Below are 17990 nucleotides of genomic sequence, written 5' to 3' on the forward strand. Positions count from 1 at the left end.
GTATTAGAACACGGTGCGTGAGGTCAATAAATTTTGCAATAAAAAAATTGTCTTCAAGAGACAAGAACGCCAATATATTGTACATTAAGATCCGATTGTAAATGACGAAGATATGAGGAAAAATATAAAATGGCAACCCCTACGTTCGTGGGAATAAATTCGCAATTTCCTTGCAAAATTACTTAAGATTCGAAGGTGTACAGCGAACTTTTTTTTCTGGTACGGTCTAATGTAAACACATATTTACATACATACATATGTATGTGTTTAAAAATTAGTCTGTAACTATTCTTATCAAGTCCGAATTAATTGGAAAAATCATATAATTTGCTGGCGCCTCCTTATAAAAAGCATTTTAAAGCAAATTTTCATTATCTTACTTAAGCACTTATTATTAAAATATTTTTAATTCAATGGAAGGAAATACTTTAAAAATGTAAATTGCTAAAATTAGTTTGCACCTATGCAGCGATTTCCAAATAAAATTCCTATTCGTGATATATGTATTTCACCCAGTTAGTTCTTCGAATCCCGGAAATCCACACATATTTTCTAAAGAATGCTTTTGCCTTATTTGTAAGTTCTACATAATTAAAAAAAAATGTGTAAAATGAAGCGAAATTCATTTCAATATGTTTTTTTTTTCAATATAGGAAGAGTTTTTTTCTTTCCTACCACCATCAGTATACCTACATATATGTAGATACCACATTTAATATGCTAAAATATGTTCATGCCGCCGTAAAGCAAAGATCTGTAAAACTTTCGTAGAATCATTTTCTTGAACACCCCAAAGTACGTCTCATCGGACTCCGGGGGTAGTTGATATTTCTTTATTGGGGCATTTAGTATTCAAGGAAACAGAAATAAAAGAGGCGCTTTCGCTAAGATAAATGCCAGCTCGCAACTGCATGCATTATAGAGCACAGTTAGTGTATTTTATGGCCATGCAATATGCCGGATATGTCGTAAGACCATGCCAGGGTCCGTAGACTCACTCTGAAATATTTATTTTTTTGCTTCCCAAAGAATTGTTATGTAAATGGAAGGAAATTATGTATGTACTGAGAATATACATACATACATATGTATCTAATTATGCTCTTTTTTTACAATCCGTTTTGAAACATGTTTCCTCATAATCTTTTTAAGCTTTAAATAGCTGTTAACTTGCCAATCGTTGGCGTTATTTTTTGTTATCTCTTCGGCGAATCTGTAATTTTATACCCAACGTAAGAATACGTATGTATGTAAATTAGACCGTACCAAAAAAAAAGAATTTTGCCAGGTTATCTCGAGTTTTTTTTTAATTTGTTTTGCGAACGTAGGCCTTTTTCCATTTTTCGTGATTTATTTGGCATTTACAGTCGAATCTTTAGATATGATATATTGATGTTTTTGTCTCAAGAAGCCATTTTTCCCCCAAAGTTCATTGAACTCAAGCACTTCGTTCTAGGACTTCCCACCAGATCTCAGATCTTATCACTCTAACGTACCACCCTAAACTCAATAAATTAAAGGCCATCAAAAATTATTAAACTTTAGCAAAGGAAGTATCTTGATTTTTCCAGTAGATCTATATTAAAAAAATTGCTCTTATTGCCGAATTTAATAGTTCACCGGAGGATTAAAAACAAACTACCTATAATTCGGCAAAAAATAAAAATCGAAATTGCCTTGCAAAATTACTTTAGATTCGGAGCTGTAAGGCGAACTCTCGATTAAAAAATTTTCTGATAATTCTGAAAAAAGGTTTGAAATTTTGATACAATTTTTGTGAATCCTTATCCTTACTATCCTTACTAATATTATAAATCAGAAAGTGAGTTTGTTTGTTTGCTTCGCTTTCACGCTTTACCTACTCAACCGATCATCATGAAATTTTGTACACTGCTGTTATTTAGCCCAACTTAAAATATAGGATACATTTAATATCGATTAGAAAAGGGAGCGTGGCACCTCCCATACAAACGGAATTTTTCATGGTGCATTTCTCAGGAAATATTTTTGGTAGATTACTGGAACTTGGTATGGAGATATATAAAATCATTATCTACTTATGGATGAGGGCTGCCACCTTTTACAAAAAATAAAATTCAACTTCAATTAAGGGAGTTATTTATTTGAAAATTAGATTAAAAAAATGGAAGTCAAAGGGCTTAAAAAAAGCTGCGGTTTGAATGTATCTTGAAAAGGGATGCCATCTGTTTCAAAAGTCAAATTTAAATTAATCTGAAGAATTAAAATATGGTTGTCAAACGAAATATTGTTAAGAAACCTTTAGTTTGAAAATTTTGAATAATATTGAAGTCTTTCACAAGGGTTGCCACATTTTTTAAATCAAATTCAATTAATTTAAATGAAATATTATAATACTAGCAAACTCGGCAAACTTCGTCCCGTCCAAACTTAATTTTATCATTGAAACATTTTGGTCCAACATGTTCACCAACAATTCACGTTTACGATTCCCATTGGCCCGCTCATTGGCTAAGATTATGGTTTGGTGGTCTTTTGCCGCCTTAAATAACTTAACGAAAGTCTTATGTCCGTGAAGAAGTTCTTGATTATCTCTAATTGTGCAACATTTCATAGAACGGTTAATCTTATAACGAAATAAATTTGAAGAACATTTCCTCTTCACTCCCTAGCGGCAACAATGATCTGGTTCTATAGTGAATCTGCCCCAGAAACTTTATGGTATAGTTGGTGGCAGCTTCAAAACGGATGCGTATAATTGTTCTACAGAAATCCAATATACATAGACTTTGTATGGGAGGTGCCACGACAGATTAAAAAATAGCGATTTTTTCTTAGCCTATAACCATCATTGGGACGTCTGAAGCAGGTGTCCGAAATTAAAAAAAAAATCGGTTCGTCCGTTTCCGAGCTTTGCGAACACAAAAATATTAATAATATATATTAGTATAGATTGGTATGAATCGAAATGGTTTTGAATATGTATCACAATATGTATGAGTGGAGGAGAAGCTCGGCCAAACACTAACATATGTTTAAGCGCCGATCTATTATATATTACAATATGGGTATCAAAACTACATGTAAGGGGTTTCCATCTGTTTAAAATCTCAAATTGACTTTAGGTGATAAGTTAATTGGAAAAGTATGATAAGTGAGAAAGAAAGTTTTATGTAGTTTTAAATTACTTTAAAGATGGTTAAACAAATTTTAAACCTCCTGTTTTTTAACTGAGTTTTCTTGAAATAAATTTTACTCAATGTAGCANCTTTAGGTGATAAGTTAATTGGAAAAGTATGATAAGTGAGAAAGAAAGTTTTATGTAGTTTTAAATTACTTTAAAGATGGTTAAACAAATTTTAAACCTCCTGTTTTTTAACTGAGTTTTCTTGAAATAAATTTTACTCAATGTAGCACGTAGAAATTTCATACACTCAGCGAAGCGAGTGAGGGCGATCTAGTATTATATAAAAGCCTGAAACCTTGATCTATATGGATTATGTTTTTTGTTATTTACGGCCTTACACCAATTATATTCAACAATTTTCTTAGCTTTAGGTCGTTTATAATGAAAAATATTGTGGAAAAACAACAATAATGGTAGCAGTTATAGAATAGCAGCTATAATAAAAATATAATCTTAACACAAACCAACAACCACATGATCAAGTCTAAATAGCAATAGCCTTGTTTATAGTTGGGTTGACCGAATGAAAAAGTGGAAAAGGCCACAGCAATTTATATGGTGAAATTAGCTCAGTGGATAAGACCGCTGGCTTTGAACGCCGGAGTTGCGATTTCAAGTCCTAGTGAACTCGATGAAGAAGTATGATGAGGAGAATTGATATCCGATATACTTAGGTGCTATAAGTTCTACCAAGTCTAGGTGGTGCGGTCTAGTGTACATATTGCACACGATCTTCAAAAGTGACATAACTCAAAATAACACGGCTTGATGGCTTTGGTACTCCTCGAAATTGTATTATTTGGGATCGAGGCAACCTACAAGTGATTCTCGAAGCACAAAAGTATTGACACCGTGTCACTTTTTAGTGCAGATTTTACGCCGCAGGTATATTCTTCGAGATGAAATGAGAGTGACTAAGAAATTCGATAGAAGAGTATGTAAAAATTTATTGTGGCAAACCAGATATATTTTGGAAGTGAAACGTCATTGCACTCAAGATTAAGATTTAGATTACGATTAAGATTAAGACCAAGATGAAGATTAAGATTAAGATTAATATCAAGATCATGATCAAGGTTAAGATTAAGATTAAGATTAAGATCAAGATTAAGGTTAAGATTAAGATCACGAATAAGATTAAGATTAAGTTTAAGATTAAGATTAAGACTAAAATTCAGATTAAGATTAAGGATAAGATTAAGATTCAAATTAAAATTAAGATAGGGGAGTGATTGGGCACGATTAAGTTTAAAGTTAGGACCAAGAATAAGGTTGAGATTAAGACTAAGATTAACAGATTGAAATTAATATAAAGGATACGATCAAGATTAAGATTAGGATTAAGATTACGCTTAAGGTTGAGGTAAAGATTAATATTAATATTAAGTTAATGGTAGCTATGTGACTATCAGATCCTTTGAGTTTTGAGTTGCTAGTCATTGCGAAATTACGGGTAACTGCAAGCCAGCTAGATACGACTCCCCGTGATACAGAAATCCATTGTTAATTCGTAGCTTTTATAAACATATACATAAAATGTACATCAGATCACTTTGACCAAAGTTTATTGCTCAGTTCAGTCAGGCTTACAGTGCACCGAAATCATGACCACGTAATCTAGCCTAGTTATGTTATCATGCGAGTTCTTCTCTAGAAATAGCGTTGGGTATATATCATTTGGCGCTGACTTTCAGTTATCTCTATTTTCAATATGGGTCTTAAAGCTTTGCCCTTCTGATAGATTGCGTTAGTTAGTTTCGCAAATTGCAAACTGCAAGTAGTTGCATTCAAATATTAGAATTAGACGGTTGTGCGATGGCGCGATGCAAAATCATAGTCTTTACTTTTCTGATTGCTGTTAGTGTTTGTAATTGGAGTGCCGTATCAGCTGGTAAGTTGTGAAAAGGATGGCGTTCATACTTTCAGGCAATTCGAAATCAATTTTTAAATTAAATTAAATTTTCAAGCTGGTCGCACTCTATGCAGAACTACAGCGAAGAAAGTTGGCTACTGTGCCCAGTTTGAGAATTGTCCGGCTATGCGTGATGTAATGTTATTTCCGGAAATGCTAAATAATAATGACTGTGAAAATTCTGGAATTGTAAGAAATATTCGTTAAAATTATTTACGACTATTTCTAAGTTAACTTGAAACTTTGGTTATGCAGAGTGGCGCGGTTATCTGTTGTCCATACACAGAACGAAGAATGCGTCAGCGGAAAACGACTACAACAGCGCCCCCCACAACTACAACTACAACTACAACTGCAACCACTACCACACCAACAGCAACACCTACAGCTGCTGCATTCCCCTCTCGCAATGATAATGACGAAGAAAATAATTCTAATAGTTTGACAATGGACAACTTGCATCCTGACGGTTTGGCATTGCTGAATAAACATAAATGCGGCAAAGTACTAGATGATCGCGTGGCGAATGGTGAAGATGTGGCTTTCGGTGAATTTCCATGGGTCGCAATGTTGCTCTATGGCGAAAAGCAACCTCTATGTGGTGGTTCAGTAATCACAGATCGTTTTATTTTGACGGCAGCTCATTGTATTAAAAGCACGTTGTAAGTACTATTTATTGGCATTCGAAGTTAATTATATTGGCAATGAAGTGCAGGTATTTAAAGAAAGTCGAAAAAACGTCGAATAGGTAAAGATATGAGTCCGTTTTTGGGAATCGGCGTGGGGTAATTCTAAGAAACAAATTGTGTTTAATGCGGAGATCTGTTGATGGTTCTCTATTCTAGGTAAAATTACTCAGATGATGCTTAGTTCTTGACGCAACCTATATAGTATACATTATATACCACAGTATGCAATGAACTTTTTAAAAACATTTAATCCTTTTTTGGTAAAAAAATTCAAAAATGTTACTTTTGAAAAGTGGTTTCGAGGTTAAGTTAATTTTGAATTCGATACGACATTNACAACCCCTATAGTATACATTATATACCACAGTATGCAATGAACTTTTTAAAAACATTTAATCCTTTTTTGGTAAAAAAATTCAAAAAATGTTACGTTTGAAAAGTGGTTTCGAGGTTAAGTTAATTTTGAATTCGATACGACATTTATAATAACTTTCAAAAATAAAATAATTTCAAATTGTTTGTCTTTTTTAGCAGGTAATGAACTTTACAAAAACTTCAAAATGCGTTTTTTTCGGTTTTTGCGACCAAATAAATAAATTCCTTTCGATAGAATAGCAAACATATCGAGCCCTAACCACCAAAATAACGGGAGAGAATTTTTTTTTTAATGTGGTTTTTGATGCAGAAATATTCCTAGAGAATCTAGATCAGTGGCGCTCTGCGTCGACAGAACCACCAATACCAGCGCAACATTTTTGTCTTAGTATGCGTACACTAGCAAACGCAAACTAATTCGCTGCTAGCAAATGTATTTGAAAGCCGAGTAGCTCCCGAAGACTCCCGTGTGCACGCTAGATGTATTTCTGCATCAAAAAGAAAATTTGGAAAAAAAGTCGCTTAGGGTTTTTTGGCGGTAAGGGCTCGATATGTATTTAGAACTTTTAAAAAAATTCATTGCATACCCAATGAAAAAAGTAACATGATTTTTTCAAACTGTGTTATTTTTGGGTTTTCCATGTTATCGATAAGAAATTTTTGATTAGAAAAAGTATTTCTTAAACAAACTCGATCGATCACAGTTGCTGGCAGGAGTATACGGGTTAAAATCCTCATGCGAAACATATAATTTTTTGATTTTTTTCGTTTTTTTTTTAATTGCGAAAAAGCATCTGTGAAGTGCAGAACGAAATCGTATTCAAACGAAAAAAGTCTCCAAAAATAAATCTGTTTAAAATAAACAAATGCTCTTTTGGCGCAATATCATATGAGGTTTATGATTTATTTTATTTTCTCTGTGTACTGTTTTCAGGTCAAAAAAAAAAACTAAAAATTTCAAGCATCCTATTTTTGGAGGTAATTTTAAAAGACAAGGTATTTTATTTTATCCAACTGGTTTACCTTTTCTTAATTCTCCATTTCAAAAGCTAAAAAGTATCGTTACGATTATTTCGCTATCTGTTCTCGTTTCCGAGATATATGATTTTGTCGCAAAAAAGTCCCTAAAGGATGTTACGGTCACTAAGAATCTATCGAAATATCGTACATTGTATCATGAAGTTATTTGATGAAACTTGTAGAATTGTCCGGCTGCACCCGCACAGGCAGTAAAACCGCAGAGAATTGAATTCACCGAAATCCCCCGCGCAAGCAGAAAATCAAGTTTCGCGAAAAGAATATCCGCAAGGGCAGTATATCGTGCATAAAACATTACTTGAGATACAGCTCATCCGCACTTACTTACAGAAGCGTTAAAACACGTTCGTAAGTCAAAAGCCTATCTTCGCCAGTACGCGGAAAACGGCCACAGACGAGTTCTGATTACTGACGAGAAAATTTTCTCTGTGGAAGAATCGTTTAATAAACAAAACTGTAGGATACCTGCTCTGTTATCGAGTGCTTAGTATTTATATAGCGAGGGCCTTTTTTGCACTCAGTAGCGTGTCTAAAGGCAATACAAGTTTAAAATATCTGCAAAGTCACAATACTTCTTTGTTCTGTTATATCTACGGTGACCATATTTGTGGCAGTGGAATACGGGACAAAAAATAATTTTGCAATTTTTTCCACAAAAGCTTGTTTAATTTATTAGTCTGAAACAGCCTCCATATTATTAGCATTCATACATTAATATTATTTTCCATAGCTTCATACTTTGCACTCGAGTTTCTCAGCCCGAATTTTTAGAAATGACCCTTGGCAATGGTTTTTTGTGTAGTTTCGCTCAATACGTATATTCTATCTTCAGAAAATTGCCTTCAAGCCAAAGCAGATTGGACAGTATGTGTTTCTCGACTCGAATCACATTTAAATATAATATCTGCTTATGGTGAAAATTATTTATTTGTTCACTTAAAATTGGTTCAAATGTAGACATTTGATTTATATGCGCTGTTAAAGGCGTAAAAGTACCGGAATCCGAATACGGGTCCAATACAGTACATTAAAAGAAATACAGAACATTTGAAGTCTCGTATAAAATAAATAAATTACCAGGACAATTGATGAAAAAAAGAGGACTATCCCGTATAATACAGGACGAATGGTCACCGCAGTTATACCCTATATGCTTTTAACATTTGCAAATAATAAATGATTTTGTTTACTTTAAATTATAGAAATCTTGTGCGCTTGGGCGAACACGCAGTCTCCACTGAAGTAGATTGCATAGCCAATGTATTGTGTGTTACATACCAGGAATTTGGTATCGAAAAAACAATTAAACATCCAGACTACGATTATGCGACCAAAAAGGATATCGCTTTGATCAAGCTTAACGATACTATAAGATTTTCAAGTAAGTGCAAAAATACTTTTTTGGGATTATTTAGATACATGCATTTATTTAGATTTTCAAATAAAAAACTACTTTATGTACACAAATATATAAGTATATTTCTGTATTTTTACTTTTTAGATAGACATACCACTCGCTACCATGTCAATATTAAACCCATTTGTTTGCCCACGACACCAGAGGAATTTACGCTATTACCGGATAGTGATTTAATCATAGCTGGCTGGGGTCTTAAAGAGAATGGTACTCACTCTTTTTGTACATAAAAACAAACTTTATCTTAACTCGACTAACAATTTGTATAGATGAACCTGCTGACATACTCCAGAAAGGATTACTAAAACCCGAGGCGTTAGAAGTTTGTAAGCGCTTGTATGCCCGCTATTCGGTTGATGATTCGAAAATCTGCAGCCGTTCTGTAAAGGATATGGTTTCTTGTCGTGGGGATTCTGGTGGTCCAATGTTTTGGAAAGCTCGAGATCGCACTCGCCCGGGTTATTTTAAAAACCGTTATGTGCAAATTGGCTTGGTATCTCTTGGCTATATGCACAGGTGTGGCAATTTGACTAATGTGCCGTTTATGTTTGAAAACGTCACACATTCAATGGCATGGATAACACATAATATTTTGAGTTGAAAGGATGTGTTGGAAATTTGTTTCATATAAGGAGTTACTAGATTTAACAGTATTTTAATAATATGTAAATTAATAATTTTGTTTTCAGAAAGAAAATATATGTAGATACTTAACATGTTAATCTGAAAGCATCAACCGACTGATCTAACTGGAAATGGTCAGTATTGAAGTAAATGAGCGTTATGTTCATTTTCACGACATTCATACATATAGGTAAGGTAATTTTCGAACGTGCGCTACAATTTTGTTTGGAAAAATTTCAAAAATTGTCTAGTGTAATTTAAAAAGCGAAATTTCGTATGTAATTGAAAAAAAGTCCTTATAAAGCTTTTAACACGTCGATACCTTTTTATATTCGCGATACTTACTCAATACTTAGGGTTAGGAGCCCTGAAGACGTTGGAAAAATTATAGTAATTAAATTTAGCAACTTCAAGTGCTGTCTGCACCTCTAAAAAAAATTAAAAATTCATATAAAATGACGCACAGGAAATTCAGAAGAAACTGCATGCTATCGAAATTTTTCAAATCAGTATGCATATCGCAAAATGCCCGTATATTTATTAATAATAATAATAATAGATTTGCGCTTACGCATATGTTAGTGTTTGGCCGAGCTTCTCCTCCGTCCAGCTCCACTCGCTAGGTTTGGTCGTGTTTGGCAGTAAAAACCTTAGTTTTTTGTTGTAAACTCCCCAGTCGGTCTTTCTGTTATTTCTAAACTCGCTGATCTGGAGGGTCCTAAGATCTATTTCGTACTAAATGTAACGATGGTCAGAGTAGGACTTTCCATTCGAGGCTTTCCATCTCTTGATGTTATAAGCAAACTTGTCAGAAGTCAGGCTTATATCCAGAACTTCTTCTCTGTTCTTTGTTATAAAGGTCGGCTCTGTGCCTAAATTCATAACATTGAGTTTATTTCCTAGAACGACGTCTTATAATGACTCACCTCTTTCATTAGTGTCCATACTTACCCACAGGGTATTGTGGGCATTACCCTCACAGGAGACAACCAAATGTTTGTTCTTGGAGGCCGCCTCCTTCACAAGTGCCCGAGCCTCATCTCGCGGGGCGACCTTCTCATAGCCCATTTAGGTAGAGGCTACCCAGAAGCTGGTTATATCCAGCTCAATGCTTGGCGCTACCAAGTCGCCACTGCTAAGCTTTGGAAGCAAGAAGATGTTTATGTTGCTTCTTGCTAATATTTAAGCCCGAGTCTTACCTGAGTTTTGTAAGGCAATAAGTTTAAAGTCCTTCATCCCGAGCACGCAGGTATTATTGCCGTGTATCCACGTTTTCGAGTCTTTCTTTTTAATGCCACAGGATGGTACCTTTGTTAAAAAGATTCTATAATGCGGAGTTCCCTGAGGCTGAATGCTGGTTTAATTCCAGCACTAAGCTCGGAGTCACACATTGTCGAATTTTCACTGATGGCTCCAAAACTAACTCTTGAAAACTNGGCGCTACAATTTTGTTTGGAAAAATTTCTAAAATTGTCCAGTGTAATTTAAAAAGCGATATTTTGTATGCGACCTTCTCATAGCCCATTTAGGTAGAGGCTACCCAGAAGCTGGTTATATCCAGCTCAATGCTTGCCGCTACCAAGTCGCCACTGCTAAGCTTTGGAAGCAAGAAGATTTTTATGTTGCTTCTTGCTAATATTCAAGCCCGAGTCTTACCTGAGTTTTGTAAGGCAATAAGTTTAAAGTCCTTCATCCCGAGCATGCAGGTATTATTGCCGTGTATCCACGTTTTCGAGTCCTTATTTTTAATGCCACAGGATGGTACCTTTGTTGAAAAGATTCTATAATGCTGAGTTCCCTGAGGCTGAATGCTGGTTTAATTCCAGCACTAAGCTCGGAGTTACACATTGTCGAATTTTCACTGATGGCTCCAAAACTAACTCTTGAAAACTGACTGAAATAGAAGTTAATAGGGATAAGCTTCACTTTTCTCTTGGACAATATGCTTAGGTCTTCCAGGCTGAGGTATTTGCAATCCTCAAGGCCATGAACTACAACTGACCACTTGACTTGGGAAGGCTCAGATCAGGCGTTCCTTGGTCTCACACCAGTTTAGGCACTCTCGCTACCGGCCGTCGAAGCCACGGTCAAAAATTGGGTGAACATATGGCTGTGCAGTAACTAGAAGTCTTTGAAGGGCTACAGTTGGGTAATGGCATGTTGCTCTCAATCTCGATGTGACTTTCTATGTATTTGCAGACGACTTGTGGGACTGTTGGCTGGTTACTTTTCGCCAACAGGTTAAGCACCTGACTGTGATAGCCATTCATGACAAACCCACTTGGCCCTCCTGCGTTGAAGAAAATGGGCTTTTGCAATTATCTATGAGGCTTTTGGCAGCGATGATATGAGAGCCGAGCACCTGAGCTCTTTACCACTTAACAAGCCATGTAGTAGATTTAAAATATATTATGGGAACACGAAAATGGTACAATGGACAACAAGTAGTCTGAGTGCTGTTTTCCCCACGTGTTGTTTCAACAAAAAATGGTCAACTGCACCTACTAACTGCACCTGGAAAGGGGGAGCTCAAGACCTTTTTCCTCTCATAAAAGTGAAATACTTAAGTCGGGAGGCTAGAAGTGCAAAACCCATATCCTCCAGTATTAAGCTTATCACATAGCAAACATGCAGCTGCTGCTAGTACCTTAAGCTCGCCGACTAGTGGCAGCCACATACTGATTGACATCAGAAATCGGTAATGGAAGCTCCGTAAGGACGCCGAAAAAGTCCAAGACGCACCAAGCTGGTCATACATGTAAGCAATGATAAAAGCAGGATCAATAGACACCAATGGGAGCGGATTCAAGCCACACTGACAATTGTATGTGGAATTACAAGTGAAGCGAGCCACACTGGAGAAGTGAAACTTTCGTTACACACATATGTATCTGTTTTGTCTCATAACCATTTACATACATAGTACATACATCTGCTTTTGCTTAAGGTTATATTTTTTTTTATCTAGATCCCTACCGCTACGCCTGTTCGCTCTAATTACGTTTATGTTATTCTGTTTTCCTTTATCTTCACATTTATCTTTATACAACAACAACAAAATCGATAGTAACATCCCATAAAATATCGATAACAAAACCGATAAAAATTTCTATAGCAAAATCGATAACAATATTGGTAGCAAAATCTATTAGACACTCGATAGAAATATCGATAAAAATATCCATAACAAAATCGATAAAAATATAAATAAAAATATCGATAAAAATATCGATAACAAACTCGATAACTCTATAACAAAATCGATGATATTGATAACAAAATCGATAAATATCGATAAATAAATCGATAAATATCGATAAAACAATCGATAAATATCTATAATAAAATTGATAACAAAATCGATAAATATCCATACCAAAATCGATAAATATCGGTGACACAATCAATAAATATCGATAGTAAAATCGATAAATATCAATAACAAAACTCATAAATATCGAAAACAAAATCGATAACTATTGATAACAAAATCGATAAATATCTACAACAAAATCTATAAATAGCCATAACAAAATCGGTAAAAAATATCGCTAACAAAATAGCTAAAAACATCGATTACAAAATCAATAACAAATCGATAAAGATATCGATTATTATATCGATAAGTTCTGAAAATTCCAATAGCAAAATTGATAACAATATCGATAAAAATTTCGATAGAAAAATCGGTAAAAATATCGACAAACAAAACCGATCAAAATATCGATTATTTTATCGATAAGTCGAGAGAAAATCTCTAAAATCCCAAAATAGTTCTCAGGATGAGTCTCTGTGTCTCTCTCTATATCCTTTCCTCTGTATTTACCTTTATATTAGTCGTTCTTCCCCTATCTTCATCTTTAATTTTATCGGTATCCTCATCCTCCACTTTGTCTTTACTTTTATGTTTATCATTTTCTTCATCTATATATTCCCCTTCACCTTTGCCCTTATAGATATAAGTAAAGTGTTTAAATTTACCTTGATCTTCATTTTTGCCTTTATCTTTACGCATCTTTGTTCTTGTTTTTATTTTAACCTTTGCCTTTATCCTTTTCTTTATCTATGTACGTAGTCACCTTTACTTTCATTCTTGTATTGGTCTTTTTCTAAGTGTTATTCTTTANCAAAATCGATAAATATTGATAACAAATTCGATAAATATCTACAACAAAATCTATAAATAGCCATAACAAAATCGATAAAAAATATCGCTAACAAAATAGCTAAAAACATCGATTAGAAAATCAATAACAAATCGATAAAGATATCGATTATTATATCAATAAGTTCCGAAAATTCCGATAGCAAAATTGATAACAATATCGATAAAAATTTCGATAGAAAAATCGGTAAAACTATCGACAAACAAAACCGATCAAAATATCGATTATTTTATCGATAAGTCCCGAGAATCTCGAAAATCTCTAAAATCCCAAAATAGTTCTCAGGATGAGTCTCTGTGTCTCCCTCTATATCCTTTCCTCTGTATTTACCTTTATATTAGTCGTTCTTCCCCTNTAAAAATATCGACAAACAAAACCGATCAAAATATCGATTATTTTATCGATAAGTCNCTCCACCTTTGCCTTATATATGTATGTATATAAGTAAAGTGTTTAAATTTACCTTGGTCTTCCGTTTTGCCTTTATCTTTACGCATTTTTGTTTTTATTTTTTACCTTTGCCTTTATCCTTTTCTTTATCTATGTACGTACTCACCTTTACTTTCATTCTTGTATTGGTATTTTTCTAAGTGTTATTCTTTAACCTTATAGTTATATATTAGCAAATGTTTGTTAAATTAATACCATATGCATACACACAAGAAGCACTTGTTTCAGCCCCAACCATTTCCGTTGCACCATTTCCNCTCTGTGTCTCCCTCTATATCCTTTCCTCTGTATTTACCTTTATATTAGTCGTTCTTCCCCTATCTTCATCTTTAATTTTATCGGTATCCTCATCCTCCACTTTGTCTTTACTTTTATGTTGATAATTTTCTTCATCTATATATTCCCCTTCACCTTTGCCCTTATAGATATAAGTAAAGTGTTTAAATTTACCTTGATCTTCATTTTTGCCTTTATCTTTACGCATCTTTGTTCTTGTTTTTATTTTTACCTTTGCCTTTATCCTTTTCTTTATCTATGTACGTAGTCACCTTTACTTTCATTCTTGTATTGGTCTTTTTCTAAGTGTTATTCTTTAACCTTATAGTTATATATTAGCAAATGTTTGTTAAATTAATACCATATGCATACACACAAGAAGCACTTGTTTCAGCCCCAACCATTTCCGTTGCACCATTTCCTTGTGTAATTTCCGTTGAATTTGCCAATTTACTCCCAACCAACNATACTAGCAAATGTTTGTTAAATTAATACCATATGCATACACACAAGAAGCACTTGTTTCAGCCCCAACCATTTCCGTTGCACCATTTCCGTGTGCAATTTCCGTTGAATTTGCCAATTTACTCCCAACCAACCAACCGCCGCTAAAGAAGTTTCACTTCAAAAAATAAAAACAGATAACCATTAACCGATCGCGGAAAAAACCGACAAGTAGTCATTAAAAAAGCTAACATCACAAACCAAATGTCGCCCTTATCATCTGTGTTAATCGTTGCACGATTAACCATCGTTAAATTAGTATTAGCCTATGTTTAGCACATCTATTAAAAGAAATTTTACTTATAATACTTCATACAAATGACTATTAGGATATACAACAATATGTAGTAAGTACAATAACCGATTAATAAGTAACAAACAAATCTAAAACTTCGTACATTTTATGCATATTTTTATATCTCTGCGTTTTCAACATTCGCGCTGCGTCCACGTCCCAAACCGCGTTCGAAGTCATGCTGCCGCGCCATGTGATTATTTAAATTGCCCACACATTGATATGACTTGCCACAGGTGGGACAAGCGAAAGGCTTCTCGCCGCTATGCACCAGCAGATGCGAGTTGAGATGACCGCGAGTAAAGAATGCTTTCTCGCATTGATCGCACTTAAAGGGACGCTCTTGCACCTTTACATGCGTCCGCATGTGGGTGCGCAAGTCCGATTTGGTGCGCCAACGTTTACTACACTCAAGGCACTCGAAGGTGCGCGGTATCGTTTCACCAGTGTGAATGCGCAGATGTGAGGAGAGTTGTGTGCGCAAAATGAAACGACGATCACAGTGTGTGCACGCAAATGGCCGCTCGTCCGAGTGCACGGAACGCTGATGGTAGCTGAGGCTGTGACGCGATGCGAAAGTCTTGTAGCATTCGTTGCATTCGTACTGCAAGCCATCGCCCAAATTATGCACGGAGATCATGTGCAATCTAAGCTGGAATTTGCGTGTGAACTTCTTTTCACATTCGGGACAAGGATGTAGTGATTTTAGCGACACATCTCGCGTTTGACAAGCATCCAACGAGGAGCAATCAGTATTGGAAGCGGAACTATCGGTGTGTGACGGAGGACTAACTGGCGTTTTTGGGTTAACATGTTTTTCAATGGTCGCTACAGCTGCCACCGACTTCATATCATTATCCATTGGCGTATCGTTCAAGAGCCGTACTTCCTCAACTGCTCTATCTGTGGTTTCTTTAAGTGCGGCATTTTCTTCATTCGGCGAAGCTAACGTACCATCCCACACACGTTTGAGGTTGTGCTCTTCCAATTGCAATAGATCGTCCAACATGGCGAGCTCATTCGGCCCTATGAAGGTAGTGGGAATTCACTTTCTATCAGGCTTGCGTATTTTCTAGTAAAACATTTGTATCTTTCGCTTACCTAATTCCCCCGTATGCTGCAATCCGCTTTGGCAACATCCAAAATTCTCTGCTGCATTGACGCCTTTAGTGTCGAGAAAATTTACAAGGCGTAGCGCCTCATCGATAGCACGTTCCGTATCTGCATAGCGCCGTCTCAGCTCACTTTCGCTTTCTTCGCAGCGACGCCGGAATTCCAAAGTGTCACGCAAACGCGAAAAACAATGGTCGCAAATTACAGCCGACAGTCCATCATCGAATGCAAGGTGCAAATTGGGCACGCAGGTGAGCAAAGCGGCGCGCAAGCCTACACCGCAGACAAGGGTGTCGCGCGCGTGGCAGTCTTTGCCATCGACCGCCGTATCACCGAAGATGTTGTACGTATAAGCAGGATTCTCTAGCAAACAACAACGGCAAACTTGAAAATTCGTCATCGCGATTAAGATAGCAATGAAAATTCGACTATACGGCTTTTATTGTTTCGAACTTTGGCACTTTTTCTCCGCTTAGTGGAGATTTTATTTTTCAAATTAATATTTTTTTTTTCGAAATAACCAAACCACTATGCTCTCAAGGCATTCCAGCCGTTACTCTCACAACCGCCGCCACCACTGCAATGCCAAATGAAAGCGACTAGGCAACAGCCGGTAGCCGCGGATCGAAAGCACGAGCATAATCTCAGGTCCCGAGATAGTGATAACGACAAGAGAGGGTGACGATGATTTTATTGTTGTGATTGCCATTGTTGTTGTGGGTTATAAGGTTCACTTGCCTTGTACCACGGCATCAATAGCAACAATGTTTAGCAAATGTTTGCGAATGATAACCCTTGACCTCTATGCGCAGTGCTTACGCTACGAAGAATCAGCAATATGTAACGGGAGAATCGCTAACCGGTGGCGGCTGGTCGAAGTAGATTTGCATGGAACAGATAAGCTAATTGATAAAGTATGCAGTACTTTCTCTTTTATTGTTGTTGTTAGTTATTTTAATAAGCATTAATAGATGCCTACATTTAAAACAAATGGTAGTATTTGGTGTTTTCAAATTTTTTAATTCATAAATTGAATTAAATTCGTTCAACTAATACATATGTACATACATACATACATATTTGCCTCCTGTAATTTTCCTCTCGTTTCATTTTACGACACTAATTAGCTGGCTCCTGGTTGATGATTTGTGAACATCTAGAATATTACTTGTTTACAATGGTTGTTTACACTAATGATTAGTTGTTGATGATTAATGACTAAGCATTCAATAATAAGTAAAGCATTTACTTGGAAACAACATCGACAAAATGTATATATTCATATATATATATATTTATATATAATTACATATTTGATGCATTGCCCTCAGTGGCAGTGCCCATTGCGAAATTTCGCATAGAGCAGTGATGGGCATACTTAAATACTTTTGTACTTAAAGTATTAGTTTGGGTACTAAATACCCAATACTTAGTATTTGACGTTGTCTAAATACTCAAGTAAAAAAAAATTTTTGATTAATATTATTATTAAAAAAGAAAAGCTTGGTTATTTAGGAGTTGTTAGGTATTCAAATAAAAAATACTGCCGTATTTAAGGGTTGCTAATATTCAATTAAAAACTAAGGTACTCTGGAGTGCAAAAAAAGGAAAGTATTAAGCAGACGATAAACACCCTGATCTAAAGTCCTCAGGTACTTCAGAGTTACAAAATACTCCCACAAACATATTAAGGTATTTAGTGGATGGTGAAATACTTTCAAATAAAGGAATTAACACCTCACCTTCCACTTACCTCACCTCAGCTCAATTCACCTCACCTAACTTCTCCTCACCTCAATTTAACTCAACTCAGTTCACTTACACTCAGCTCACCTAAACTCACCGCTTCTCACTTTAACTCACCTCATCTCAGCTCAGCGAAGCAAATCACAGATAAATTTTATTTCTTAAAATACCGAAAAAGTCCCGAAAATCCTGATATAGTTACGAAAATCTCGAAGTAGT

At 35.5% G+C, this 17990-nt stretch overlaps 2 protein-coding genes across 3 annotated transcripts; one reads left to right on the forward strand and one right to left on the reverse strand.

Moving 5' to 3' along the window:
* The first annotated feature begins 4502 nt into the window (after positions 1–4502).
* On the forward strand, positions 4503–9332 carry LOC108375307 (venom serine protease-like). Of its 2 annotated transcripts, none has more exons than XM_017631407.1 (6): positions 4503–5057; positions 5134–5267; positions 5334–5740; positions 8383–8561; positions 8682–8804; positions 8867–9332. In XM_017631407.1, the coding sequence occupies exons 1-6, from the start codon at positions 4982–4984 to the stop codon at positions 9196–9198; spliced, it is 1251 nt and encodes a 416-aa protein (XP_017486896.1). In that variant the 5' UTR covers positions 4503–4981; the 3' UTR covers positions 9199–9332. The 2 variants fall into 2 exon arrangements, with proteins under 2 accessions (XP_017486896.1, XP_017486897.1); XM_017631408.1 differs by having other exon boundaries at positions 5005–5057; positions 5153–5267.
* A 5495-nt stretch (positions 9333–14827) lies between these two features.
* Positions 14828–16974, reverse strand: LOC108375308 (zinc finger protein 182-like). The gene is made up of 2 exons (XM_017631409.1): positions 16014–16974; positions 14828–15938 (listed from the first exon to the last, which is right to left on the reverse strand). The coding sequence occupies exons 1-2, from the start codon at positions 16423–16425 to the stop codon at positions 15031–15033; spliced, it is 1320 nt and encodes a 439-aa protein (XP_017486898.1). The 5' UTR covers positions 16426–16974; the 3' UTR covers positions 14828–15030.
* Between the last annotated feature and the right edge of the window lie 1016 nt (positions 16975–17990).

This window comes from Rhagoletis zephyria, unplaced genomic scaffold (genome assembly GCF_001687245.7).
Source record: "Rhagoletis zephyria isolate East Lansing unplaced genomic scaffold, Rhagoletis_zephyria_1.1 Rzeph_scaffold_08730, whole genome shotgun sequence".
Classification (NCBI taxonomy): domain Eukaryota; kingdom Metazoa; phylum Arthropoda; class Insecta; order Diptera; family Tephritidae; genus Rhagoletis; species Rhagoletis zephyria.